At 39.2% G+C, this 14,797-nt stretch overlaps 1 protein-coding gene across 2 annotated transcripts in view; it reads left to right on the top strand.

Annotated features, from left to right (window-relative positions):
• LOC109999659 (thrombospondin type-1 domain-containing protein 4) overlaps positions 1-14,797 on the top strand; it is a 50,782-nt gene that overhangs the window by 4,323 nt on the left and 31,662 nt on the right. For both annotated transcript variants that reach the window (XM_065953151.1, XM_065953152.1), the window contains exons 5-7: positions 288-714; positions 2,365-2,467; positions 4,827-4,963. In XM_065953151.1, coding sequence (XP_065809223.1) covers positions 288-714; positions 2,365-2,467; positions 4,827-4,963 — 667 coding nt within the window. The remainder of the gene's footprint in view (positions 1-287; positions 715-2,364; positions 2,468-4,826; positions 4,964-14,797) is intronic.

The following is a 14,797-nucleotide window of genomic DNA, read 5'->3' as shown; positions in this document are numbered from 1 at the left end:
ACAAAGGCTCCCAGAATTCTGCTGAGGGGATCTGGACGCTTCTCAAAAGTCTGAGCTGGATGAAGGGCCATGAAAAAAGAATTTAGCTCAATTATAGTTGATAGAGAAAGATGCCGATCCAAATATTCTGGATGACCTGTTTTGTACACTGTGGTTGCTTTTTAGAAGGTGGGTTGAACAAATTCTGAGCTAGTCTTTCTTTCAGGATGTGCAGTTGTAGACAGGGAGGTGACAGATGGTACTCAGTCATTTGTCGATTGTTCTTCTCTTAATATGTGTGTCTCCAGGAGGGTTTCTGACATTGTCCCAGGGAGGTACGGCTATGGGAGAGCTCCTTATGTTGCTCCAGTGGCGACAGATACAGGCCAGAGCTCCGGTTCACTTCATCCTCGCAGACAGAGACGCTCTGCTGCACCTGATGGCAACCACTACACCTCTAGAGGCCACGGTGGGCAAAGGTCAAACAACCTGGACCCCTCCAACAACCTCCGTCCCTACAGCAGACCTCACTCGCAGCCAAGGCCGGAGCAGCAAAATAGTAACCAAGTCTGGGCCCCTCTCTACCAGCCCGGTTCGGCCAACCAGGCTGAGACTCAGCAGGAGTCAGACGGCCAAACTTCTGGACCCCAGCAGCACCAGGAGAGACCCTACGATCCCCTGCCTGCTTCCTTCTGCACAGGGGAGCACACACACTACAGGATCTGCGACAATAATGTATGCAAATCTCAGTCTTCTTAATATAATATCATGTTAACAATGTTTTAACATAATTAATTTAGCAGCTTAATTAACAGCTCAAATTGGCGTCATTATTTTATTCTATGCAATGCACTCTCTACATTGCTCAAATGCATTTGCATCCTTCCACTACCAAAGTCTTGTGCAGGAGTTTGCTTGCAAATTTAGTAATTAAGAATAAGACTTTTTCAATTTTGGATGCAGAGGACTTTTATATTTGTTGCTGAGGTATCCAAACATCAATATTGTTTGATTTGTACTAATATCGTATTAAACTTTAGAACTCCGGAATGATAACCATACAGAGGTGTCAAAAGTATTCACATTCATTACTCAGGTAGAAGTATAGATACAGACAGGGTTTAAAAAGACTTCTGTAGAAGTATCAACTCAAGCTTTTTACTAAAGTTAAAGTGTAAAAGTACTGGTTTCAAAACTACTTAAAGTATAAAAGTAAAAGTAATGTAAGGGGAAAAAATGCCATTAAGGACAAAAACTTATGCCGCGCCACAGCGTGTCGGAATGGTACCCTATGTTTATACTTCTCATACTTCTCATCCAACCACAATCAAATTCACTCTATCCGGATGGTGCGTTTTATCTGGATAGGATTTTTTTTTTCTTTTTTGTGTTTTTTGTGTTTTTTGTGTTTTTTTGAATGATGACAAGCCGGAATGAAAACAAGCCAAAATGAAATAGGAGTAACGAGGCTATTTTTTAAAATGTAAGGAGTAGAAAGTACAAATAATTGCGTGAAAATGTAAGAAGTAGAAGTAAAAAGTCGGCTGAAAAATAATTACTCCAGTAAAGTATAGATACCCAAAATGTTCTACTTAAGTAAGATAATGAAGTATTTGTACTTAGTTACTTGACACCTCTGTAACCATAATGCATTCATTTTGAGTTTTATGTTATTATATACTAGGATCATTTATTGCTCTGTTGCATGGAGCCCTATTGTTTCTCTAAGAAACACATCGACGAGCCACAACGTTTCACAAATGTGACATGTTTCTTTAATATCAAACTCAACTGGATTCAAATAGTAACATGTTCTGCTTCATTTTTGGAGTGAACCATTTACTACACTTCCAGGCTTTTTAATACTAATACTAAATATTTTCCACTAACCCAAGTAGAAAAACACACACAAAAAACTGTATTGTCTTAGGAACGCCTTGGATTTGAATCTGAACTGAACAAAAGTGGACGGGTTTACTCATCTGAGCAAAGGTTTTGTATTCCGTCCTTTGCATTGAACTAAATTTAAACAGTGTCACTTTTTGTATATAGTCCCGAGTGTGTGCTGAGCAAAGTAAAGCAGACCAGGGTATTGTTTAGACACAGGAGATATGGAGATGTCAGGGAGGTTGAGTTAGTTGGGTGCCTCTATATAAATACCTGATTCTCACTGATTTTGGCAAGAAAGCCTCAAACACAAGCACATGTTTAGAACAGAGAGGGGAGGGTCGACTGTATCAGTCAATAACCTGCTATAGAGTGTGAAAATGAGGAAATGTATACTCTCTGCAGTCAAATGATGATTGACCTGTTGGACTCTGTATGTGGAACATAAATGAATGTGTGTGAATGTTAATGCGTTAATGTGTGTTGGTCCGTCTACAGGCCTGTCATCCATCCAGCAGACACATCCGAGCTGTTCAGTGTTCTTCATACAACAACCAGCCTTTCATGGGCAGACTGTACGAGTGGGAACCTTTCAACGAGGGTATGTTGTATTTATGCATCTATTTATGAACAGTCTGTTCATATATAAATGTTTAGAACATTATGTTGACTTTTGTTTGGACTAAATTACAGAACAGACAGTTGTAATTCCAGACAAAGAAGGGTGTTGTACTGGTGAAAGCTGAAGAGGGAAAAAGAAAATGAACAACCACAGAATTTATTTTGGAAATAAGAAATAAAATAAAAAAAACAACAAGGCTAATTTACAGCCATGCTTCACCTTTATGAGGCTGTAATTATAGACAGAAGGTCTTTGAACTAGCAACACATACTAATATAAGCGTGCTAACTATGAAAATAAACTTCTATCGAGACCTTCTGTCTGTCCGTCTGTCTGTTTAGTTTAGTTTTAGTTTAGTTGTACATGTTTTGACAGAAGAGTCAAACAGAAAATTAAAACAAATTAAAAATAAAACCCATGTGCAGGTGAGGTAGAAACCCATGAGGGCTTATCTCAAAACCTCACCTTGAGAGATTAAACAAAGTTAAAAGAAAATACAGTAAAAACAACAAAGTAAGAATATTTACTATCACAAATAAAATGTACCCAATTGAAAATGACATACAAACATTGAAAATATAAAAATAGAGCAGAACAGGACATACAGTATGAAGACAATATAACAGTCTGTCTCTCCTTCCATCTATCAGGAACATAAATGTCAATACAAAACGTCACGGAAACCCAAAAGATATTTCCCTCAACCACAAACATAAACCTTTTGGTAGCACTATAGTTCAGTTCAGGGATAGTATTGGATTGACATAATCTAATGGCATGCTTGTAAAAGTTTGACTAGTTGACCAACCCTCAGACAGACATTGACATCCCTACAGGACCGCCACTGACCAACCTTAAACATGAGTCTAAAGGAGGGTCAGAAGAAAATGGAAATAAATACATCTAACAACAAACTACCAAACTATACATGTCTTTAAAAATGTGTTGGAGTTTTGACACAAACTGTTTCATGTTGAGATGTCGGAGAAACTCTAAACCTTATAAGTACTTCACTCAAACTTAAGGTCTCCCATTTCAAATGTAAAGCTGTCACCTTCAGCTGCCTGACCTATATGTGCTAAGGCGTGTTGTGATGTAAGCGCTGCAGTATTTTACCTTTCTGTAGGATTACTGATGAATGTTCATTCACACAGACTCTGTGACTGCGCTCACCTGAAGTAACCAGGCAACAGTCAAAACACCTCCTGAAATGTCATTTCTCTACGAACACTAATGGAAGCAACAGCCTCCAGTTTAATATCCTGTCAAACAGATGTCGTCTCTGTGCCGCAGCCTTGACTGACGCGCTATGCAGACGCTCAGATTTAATAACCTCAGCTACATGACGGAGGTAAAATCAGGATTATACGACATGTATCTTGAACCGTGCTTAAACATACATTGGTTTAAGTAATACCTTTCTTTTAGCTTCATTGAGTATCTTATTTATAAAGAACCTGAAAAAAAAGTTTATAGCGGTCCTTTGTAATCTCTCTCTGCTGATTTTGAACCATCACATGAAAAAAAGATGATCTTATGTCAAAGTTACACATTTTCAAGGAAACGTTTGATTTTGCCATCCAACTTTTGTGACTGAATGTGATGCTCTTTAAAATGCGATATAATAATGGGTAGACCGCAACTGATGAGGGATTTATGAGACTTTAAATTGATAAATATTGCTCATATTATTGCTGACTTGATTGGTATTTTGAAGTCAATTAAAGAAAAAAAAGACCCTCCCTACGTGTATTGAGACCTGAATTTGCAACAACATTACTAATTCTTACTCATTCTACTCAAAAGACTGCTTTATCTGTAATTTATCAAAGATGAGGAAGACTGCTCAGCTGTTATGCAACTACTCAAAACAGGGCTGAGATTTTCGAAAACAGTGACATTTTTCAAACTTTGAAACTTTCCAATACCTGATGTCTTAAAAAAAAACACAATTTGAGTTATTTTGGTGATTGATTGTATTAAAAGGTACCAAAGTAGTACCAAAAGGATAAAAAACTTAAGCTTTTGTTTTGTTTTTTTAACCAAAAGCTGCCGCACACGGATGAAAGAGAGCTCTGTCTAAAGAAATAAAAACACATTTTCAATGTATTTGAGCAATGATGAAACCATTTCTGAAACACAATATCATTGTTTGCCTGCAGTATGTCATGTGTAAAAACAAGATCTTGTCTGCTGAAGACAAAAACAATGCTGATGTATCTGTGGCAAGCATATAGACTGTGGTTGAATATGATACACATTTGTAAGTAGTAGATGTTGTCCCTTGTAAGTCCCAAGTTTCTGGTTGTTTGTCAAAACGTCTTAAATCTCCTTTCAGTTTCTGAGGCTCAGCATTGTGAACTGAACTGCCGGGCCATAGGGTTCAGATTCTACGTGCAACTGTCAGACAGGGTGATCGATGGGACGCCATGCGGGAAGAATGACACCTCTCTCTGTGTGGCAGCAAGGTGTATGGTAGGTAGGCCACTCCTTTTGTATTCTAAAAGGAAATGATCCGGTCGAATATTTAGTCTTACAGTACTTAGTCATTCTGACATTTTTGCTCTCTGCCACGACAGGCTTCCTCAAGGCTGTTCATGTGTGAAAATGTATTAGTTTGACTGAGCAACCCTTTGATCACTTCCTGTGTAGGAACCACATCCATCACTAAACATGAGCAAAAAACAAGACATTCAAATACTTAAGTAGATTCCGAAAAAAAGATGCAACATTTACAAATGATAAATAAAAGACATACAAAAAGTTAGATAAATCAACCAAATAGTGGGAATCAGTCGTGGATAAATGATATGACTGTTGAGAAAAAACAAAACAACGTACAAATAGTTTGATCAAACTTCAATTGGATAGTCAACGTTACAGTCTTTGATTCATGTTTCAACTTGATAAACCATGACTGTTCCCTTCAATAACCTCAAACAGTGGTTCTGCTGTAGTAACAAGTTTGACCAGCAGAGGGCAGCAAAACATCAGTGTGACTGCCCTTTGAATATGATCTGAGGGAGTGAAAGGGAGGTCAGGGTGACCTCCCTTTCACTCACAGGAGATCTGGGATCTCAATAGAGGAAATATTTGCACTTCTGACCCCGTATTTAATACACATGATGAAAGCACACCTGTGAGCCCTGAGCAGGAGAGAGAGAGAGAGAGAGAGAGAGAGACAGAGAGAGAGTTGTGTGTGGGCCTGATTATGCCTGTGTATTCAATGGCAGGATTCACTGTAAAATGATTTTGTTTCGGGTTTAACTTGAAGGAATATGTTGGAGAAAGAGCTCATTTCCAGCTGGTCATGCTGACCTCACTTTTTTTTAACCCTGTGTGTTTCCCATGGACTCTTATCCAGAGGCTGTCTTTCCAATATCAAGATTTGATCAAGATATAAAGCTAGAGTAGTGAGGATTCAAAGTCATCATCAGCCTCTCAGGGAGAAGAGAATTTTTCTCTTCCCATTGAGATTTTCTCAGCTGGTTCAATCATTTGAAGAGGAGATCCCCTCCAGCTGCACGCCAAGAGATAATGTAAAAACATCTGGATTATTAAATTTAATTCAGAACCGCTCTTCTCACTGAAGTGAAGCATTATCGTGAGAACTGTTTTTGGAAAACCTTTGAAGTTGTTGCTGCAAAGTGGGTTAAGAGCACCAGCAGATACAAACACATGGTATAATCACACATAATGTTTTAACAAGATATTTCATTGTAAGGATTATTTATTTAAAAAAAAGAACTATAACAGGGGGATGTTGGCCTGGTAAAGGGAGTTAGCAGCACGGCTATTCATCAGCGGCAGTAACAGCAGCATGGAGCAGGAAGGAGCCGCAGGGAGGAACGGGGAGTTGGCAGCTCCAACAGGTTGTTTGAAGTGTCGGTCATCGTTGGTGCCTGTTTGGATCAGCAGACAGTCAGCTGGTTTGGTGAACTCTGCTCGACCCAACATGATACCTCATAACTAGCCAAAATACACTAAGGCGTGATGGATCAAAAAAAAAAATCAACATTTTTGAGTCTAACATGAATCAATAACATGAGATTCAACATTTATTTTCATTGTCTTTAGTTGTAAAGGGACCATGTTCAATATTAAAAACAAATTGTCATTTCATGCATTGTACCAGAGTTTAGCTGAGGGATCGTTTACATCTTAAGTCCATTGGCCTACCTTCATAAGGCTTGTACTCGTCTCTAGACATCCAAACATCTCTTTGGATAGTGTCGTTCAGCAGTCGTCCAGTACCATTACAACATCTAAATGTATAAATATATTCATCTGTAGAAAATGACACCTATTGATCTTGGTGTTTCATAGAGAAATATACTGCCACCTGTTGGACAGAACGTTGTGCATTCCCCAGATTATTCAAAGTTGATAAATTCTGAAAATTAGAGGATCCATTTAAAAAAAACTATTCTGATATTTCACCAGCAGGAAAAAGTACCCAATGTAAAAAAAACATGTGGTTTACAACCACCTCCAGAAAAAAAACCAAGTTACCCACCAGCTATACTTGTATACCAATAAGTGTATGCTCCACTTATTGGTAGATTTGAACATGCTGACGTGCTATACTGAGATAATGAACAAGTGTATATCACCTTCTAAACATCACCATGCTGAAGGCTACAGACTGTTAACTAAACTATACTATAAATCTGTAATGCTTTGCTAATACTGACTTCTGTAGTAATATTTAATCAAAAGAGTCAAAAGCAATGATACTAATGTAGATCTCTCATCAAAAACTTCAACCACTCATTTATGATTGGCAGTCTGAGAATGATTTACATTTGACAGCTTTGATTACATTTTAGTCCCATTCTAAATGATATTGCATCACACTCAGTAAACTTGTAACTGGCTGAAGTGTCGGCTGTGGTTTCTGTGGCTGCTTCATGTGAAATAAGGACACTTTTTTAATGTGGCCCTGGGAGCGTCCAGCTCTCTGACCAGCTGTTGGGCTTAGTGGTTTGGAGAAAAGCAAAGTCTATGTGTTAGTCATTTTCTGTTTGAGGATCTCAAGTATCAGAATTGCATCACATCCTTGTTTGTTTTTTTTTCTTAAATGGTGTGAAAACACTCTGCTGTGAGTGAACACTTTTGCCATATTTTCTGTGAAACTCAAGCTGCATCATTTAATAAATACCAGATTGTATTTCACAACATGTTTCACACATTCCTTACATAAGAGTGTGTGTGTGTTTTTTTTTTCAGATGTTCTCTATGATAGGCCTACATGTTATGGAAACCAGACTGTTTAATCCTTGTCTGCCCTTAAGAACAAGAATGACAGACATGGATGGATATTAAACGGTCATGTAAAAGTCATGAGGTTTACTCTCTTTGTGTGGTTGGAGGAAAAAAATCCCTTCAAAAGACAAATGTTGTCTGTGCTTGAACTGTTTTTATTGGCCATTTTCCAAACTAGGAGCAACAACAAGGTCTAAAGTGCAATAAACCAAATATTGCTCCTTTAAAGTCCGAACTAACAGCTCTACCATAAAGATCATATGATATAGGATATATGTCACACTAAGCGTTCTGCAAACTGATGAAGAGTCTATAAGGCACTAAGAAGTGATCTACTACAACATACAAGCTACTGTTATGGCTCTGTTTGAAATCAGAGCCAAAACATAACATCATTTATTTCTAATTATTCATACAGAGGAGATTCCTCAGGTCGGAGCGTGCCGTAACGTTGCACAAATTCCTGGAAACCCAAAAAACACATTAATGATGCTGTCAAGGAACACTACGTTTCCTAACCGTGTATATATTTCAAAAAGACAAAAATCATTACGGTGAAATTTTGTCATTCAGATCACTTTAGCTACACATTATCACATCATACACAAATCTAGATGTAATCTCCGACTTGTTCCCAGTGATTGAAAGCATCCATACAAAACACATATTGAGCCTTTTTAGAGGATATATTTCAACTTGGCTTGAATTTAATACTCCACTTGATATAGCAATACTCTTTTATAGTTGTGTACTGTAATTATAAAACATTTTCTACTTTATACGTGACTTTAAAAACTGAAAGAGCGAGAGAGAGAGAGGGATACACGAGTTAGAGAGAATAGGACAAATTCAATGAGCTAATCTACAGTTTAGCAGCCCACACTGTCCTTTTAGACTTCTTTGACTTTGCAGAAGTGTCTGGAGATCATTTTAGTTTTGGCTTTCATACCAGTTCCATTTCATATCCCTGGAGCAGTAAAACATTTTAAGATTCTTAATCATAATAATGAAACGATTACTCAGAACATTTGGACCGTTCAGTTATTGGTTTGAGAGGGAAATGTAGCCTGATTATGCTGTAGTTTTAGCTTACAGTTCAAACCAAACCGCAGAGTTGGTGTGCTTTGTGTGGTCCCCTGCCACCTCTCACACTGCATGAATAACAACCCACCTCTGCCCACTTCACCTTTGTCCCCAAGTGTCACTGCAGGAGTCCCTCTCATGTTTCTGTATCTGACGCAGTGACACCCTCAAATTGGCCCGCTAAAGAGACCCACGTCTCTATCAGGTTTTACAACCAAAATTAATGAGGCAAATCAAGTTCTTTCAAGGTTGTTCCCTGCAGTTCTGGACTCAAGTAGTTCTTCAGTCTTTGTCTGAAGGAGCACTGGTGTGATTCCATCCTTTTTTCTTACTGCCTGTCTGGATTGTGGCCCAGCCTTAATTGTCTGCTGTATTGGCAGCTCAATGCTTGTCTTTCACTGTGGTATGGAGCGAGGGTTCGATGATGAATGCAACCAGTTTGAGCAGCCCATAATGAAGGTTTCAGTGTTTTTTCTATTAAAAAGGTCTGGGACCGAACAAGAACATGGTTAACGTCAAGTTTTTAGTACAGAATGGAAGCATGTCAACGTTTTCTTTTTTCTTTTTTCTTCTTTTGCTAAATTCAGCCTACATCCTGAATTAAAGAGGCTGCAGGCAAGCTAGCCGCTCAGTGTTCTGGACACTCGGCTCTCTTTGTGTCTGCAGCTGGAGCTTCTCTTTATGATTTGTCCTGCCTGTGATGGCTGCGGGGAGCAGCTTCCAAATTACTGAGCTGTTTTCACACAAGCAGGAGTGCATGTGTGGGGGGCCAATAGTCCGACAGAGAGATATTTCTTCAGAGAGTTATTTGTCACAGGTTTTAAGACTCATTGGGGATATTCTAAACGTTGGACAGTTTAATTATAGTATCCTCATTGCCTTCATACCCTTAACCCTAGAAGTGACTTTCTGATCAGTGGTCTTAGTTTCATGATCATTGGTAAACTCATAAGGGGAAAAGAGGATTTTCTGGCACAAACTTCACCAACTAACAAAGTGCCTGAAGAGTGAAAGGCTTAGAAGAGGTCAAAATGCTCCAGCAACACTTGTAGTAAGAAGATCAACTTTATTAACAATTTAGACCGACACGTTTCAGCTCGTGGCCTTGATGACCCTGATGAAGACCACGAGCCGGTCTAAATTGTTAATAAAGTTGATCTTCTTACTACAAGTGTTGCTGGAGCATTTTAAACTCATAAGAGGAACAGTCTTCAGCCTTGCTACTTTGTGAAGCAACCCAGGTACCTAGGTTGTTGTGAGCACGTCTGTATCTTGTATACAGTCTATGGATGGAACACTTATCATGAAAATCTGCCTCAGGAATATATCCCTGTAAAGTAGTGACTGAGCTTTTTTGGTTCTTCCTCAAAAACCCACAGTGCCAGGGAAGGACCAACATGACATGATGTGTCTGAATCATACAGTATGTAATGGATATTCCCCAAACAATTTTATTTTTACTACATTACATCATTTCTTGTGTGTTAACTCAGCAGGAAAGTGCAATGTCATTTTAAAGATATTATTTGACCATGATTTTGGAGGTTTATGTTGATCTCCTGAGATGACCATCTGATGTTTTTTCAAGTGCTGAACATTTCTCATTTCACACGCTGAAAGCCGAGGCACTGAAAACCCCTTTGAATGTGGTCACTCATTTCAGACGAACAGCAAAAGAAAGATCCCTTTATGGTGGGACTTCCATTCAGCTGAGACTTCCCTCTCTTTAGACTGAGGAAGGGCATTTGAGAAGGGCGTGTGTGTATTTTTAAAGGGCGATCACTGACCACACACTTCTCTGCAGGCAGTGGTGGGCCCATCTGAGGGTAAAAAGCTACCTGGCCTGCACTATCATAGACCAAGCAGTGGATTTGCAGGATTTCCTACTTGTAGGTCTGATGTGCCAAAAACTCAAATGAACCTGAATGATTTAAACCAGAATCTGATTTACTCTTATTGATGAGCAGTGCAACATTAAAGTGACATATTTCTGCGTGTATTTGGACATATATACTTATCTTTAGGAGAGATGTCACATAAAATAAGAACGCATCAGACTCCGGTCTTCCTCCCTAACTGGCACATTTCCCAGCACCCTGAGCACAGCCGAGGCCTCCACTCATCAGACTCAACATCCCAGGCCCCCTCCTCACCTCTCGTCTCTTCTCTGACAGCTGCATCTGTTTAATGCATTCCCTGCTGTGGTGGACAGGCAGACTTGTTAAAAAGGGGATGAGTGCTCTGATATACTGCCTGCTTGGTGAAGACTGGTGGAGATACCTCAATCACATCCATGACAAGCCAAGCTCCAGCTGTATGCTCAGAGGGTGTTCCCCACCATTACCCACTGCAGATGGTTATGGATTCATGTCAGCGCAGCCTGTCTTCAGGGATTGGACAGATAGAACAACAGTTATGATAGGTTTATGGGTCTTTTTATATCAGCCAAGGCATCTTAAACGTATGCTGCGTGAATTTCTAGATGTATGTTTTTGTTGGCCATGCTTTCAACATTGCTCTGCAGATGACAGGTGTCTATTAATTTAGATTGAAACATCTCTACATCCATCACATTGATTTACATGAAAGTGTGTGTGTATGTGTGTGTGTGTGTGTGTGTGTGTGTGTATATATATATATATATATATATATATTCACAAGTCCCAAGTATTCAGAAGATGTATCTGGAAGTCTTTATCTCTTGATATTTGTTCTAGCTCCACTGTGATGTTAACATCTGTGGCATCTTGGAATGGATTACCACTTAATTTGATACAGACATTCATGTTTTACTCGGGATGGATTAGAAATACTTTTTTTGTCGCCTTTCTACTAGCAACAACATTTGAATGATATTTTTGAACTACTTGCAAGTGCCAGTGATTCTTTTTAGAGAGTAAGTGTTTAGCATTAGCGGCCCCATTGCTAGCATAGATTGGCTCAGTAATGGTGCATGTAAGGGCACATGAATGAGAATTCCAGTTGGAAGATGGTTGAGACAGACGGTGGCTGGGAAGTTAAGATGTGAAGGAGATGACAGGTTGATGGCTTAGTTTGGCCTAAATGTCCTGGATCTTGATGGGCCTTGCTGTCCCACCTTCTCGCTCTCATTGGCCCACATCAACTTTAACTAGCTCTGTGTGATCCGTGAACAAGTCAGACACTTTGCTCTGCAATGCCACATGTCTGCTGGGCTCTGTCACAGCTCATGAAGTCTTTCTCCTGAAGAGAGGTTTGAATGTTTAACACTCAGAGTGGAGCCGCCCTTCAAGCTGTTAAAAAGCTAAATGTCTTCATCCAATGAGATCTACATGTGTTTTCAACACTGCGGTGGTAATTTTTGCTCATATCATATGTTTTTCATTTCGTGTGATACCTTCAATATTTATCACATTTTCTTTTCTTTCTTCTTTCTTTCTTTCTTTTTGCCGTCCTTACGTTACCCTTGTTCCTGTTCTCTGAAGTAAAACAGTTTAAAGCTTTTTGTTCATTGACGGTGTGATATTTTTATTGAAGAATAAAAGTCAACTATCATCCTAATTGAACTTCCATTCCCTGTTCAGCAAACTGAAGGCTGGGCCAGCCCCCTTCAAATGTTTGAGTCAGCAGTTACAAAGACAATTTGAACATAATAAAAAGTCATACACCTTTCCTATTTATTCTTTCTCGTGATCAAGATCTACCTAACGTTTTAAGGCCGACTGGGGCAACATGAGATCATTGCAAAGCAGATTTTTTGAATGTACTTCAATCAACTATGTTGTTATGACCATGTTCTGTATAAAAAGATGGACAATACAACTGCTCCTTGAAAGTGAAGCCAATGCAGAGGGGTAGTTTAAGGGCACTTGGAGCCAAGCCTCAAGCGGACCCTTGACGAACCGCAGGATTTTGCACATTGGATTCATTTTTCAACACTGGAGGTTGTTGCTTGGTGTTGGGCTATGTATCATGTAGCCCCCCTACTCGCTGTATTCCCTCCCCTACTAGCTGTAATCATTATGTGTCTGCCTCAGAGCATGCTAACTCATGATATCATTCCAGACACATGTTCAACAGAAGTGATTGATATGTGTGGAGACTCATAAGCCTTTGAAACTGGATGGATAGACGGCTGTTTAGACATATATTGTAGACATGTAATATAGACATATTAAGATAGTTGACAGCTGATGTACTGTGAGTGATGTGTCTTATAGCACAACAGGTTGAGCTCTGAAGTGTATGTAGTTATAAGGGCAGAGAGCATTGATTTCGGTCACTGAGGCAGATTTACGAGGGTATACTATAAGGAAACGGGGTTGTATTTTTAGCCCTCAGTGGTCACACAGGTCTTCCTCGAACGGACGGCTGTTGACAGTGATTGGCTGCTATCTGGGTGGCTGTCAATTGAAGAGACAGTTGAGCACATTTTATGGCTCATCGGTTTGTTTGGAATGTCAGAGATCTGCAGCTCTCAATGTGTGGTCAGCACTCACCGGGAATTCACGGCCACTTGAGAATAAGATAAGAGTCGAGGTGTGAGTAGAGAATCATCCACACGTGTGTTTATAATTACAGGTGTTTTATACACAATACTATATAGCTGTTTATCTGCACAGTGTTCATTAATAAGCGGTTCCTATTTTTACATTTCTTAGATGGTGTGTGTGTGTGCGTATGTGTTATTCAGAGTGAGTGTGCCGTAGGTTCCAGGTGCTCAGGGTCAAACTTCTTTAACAGACTCTTATCTGATGTCATCTAACAGCTTAATTAGCAAAGGGCCTCCAGCAGGTGTATAAACACATTAAACACAGTAATAAAGAGATGACACTAAACTAATCTGCTCTGTTTGTTTATTATCTTGTCACTCAGTCACAATTTCATGCCTCATAAAAAGGCTTCTTGTTGTGGCCAAGGATTTAAATCTCCTATTTTACTCTGCTGAGAAATGACCCCATTTAAAGAGCATAGACACTGAAACAGACAAAAGACAAATACATTTTCCAAAATATCAATTTTTACTAGAGATGTACTAATTGCTATTTATTTGGCCAATTCAGATTTCTTTTTTTTTTCTTTTTTTTCTGAGTGACACTTGATGAGTATCTATAGATGGTCAACATGTGTGTCATTGGCCTTGAAGTGGGATTCAGTGTTAGCTGCACATTCATGCCTTTTCTGCTTCTAAAAAGCTGGAAACATGCAGGAAGAACAGTCTTTGACTACAGATTGGGACATCATAATACAGTTAAAGTGAAAGTGATATGGATAGACTGTTAAATGAAACATTGCTTAAACTGTATTTTCTGTTGCAGCATCCAAATGTACCTTTGGTGGAATAAAGTGATGTAAGAGAATTTGAGAAAAACATCTTCTGAAATTGAATGCTGCTTGATTTGGCATGACGAATCATAGTTTGTGCTGCAGGTTTTTAGACTAGTATGTTTGATTTATGTGCCACAAATAAACATCTGTGTGTTTTTATTGCATTCAACCAGCTCGGGTAGAGATGGAGAACTAATTACTGATATCAGCTGCTGTAGTATTTGGCTGAAATGAAACTCACTCTACAGATCCACTGTAGACTCAGGATGGCACATGGCATGAGACCTCTGATGTACAGCAGATATCATTACAACATGACGTGATCCACTGTCAGCTGTTTTTCTGATGGGAGGTATAAAGAAACAGCAGCCTCTGTCAGCCACACCTGTAGCCCCTCCCAGACCGAATCCCCTCTCGACCTGCTTTATTCATTAACCCTCCCTCCTACACTCCACTTTTTAGTCAAATACATTGCTCAAAGGAAACAATCATGGGACCTACATGCCTGGCCATGCTTACTAATATATACCCCAGATGCACAAAAAATGTGTGTTTTCTCTTCCTTCTTTCTAATTTTTACTGCTCCAGGTTACAGAAATACATGGTCGAGTCTTCAGAAGAGGTTGAATGAATGAATATCTTTGAATATAAAGA

Source organism: Labrus bergylta, chromosome 3 (assembly GCF_963930695.1).
Source record: "Labrus bergylta chromosome 3, fLabBer1.1, whole genome shotgun sequence".
In the NCBI taxonomy this organism is placed as follows: domain Eukaryota; kingdom Metazoa; phylum Chordata; class Actinopteri; order Labriformes; family Labridae; genus Labrus; species Labrus bergylta.
The sequence above is the reverse complement of the archived record's forward strand: the minus strand, read 5'-3'. Positions and strand labels throughout refer to the sequence as shown.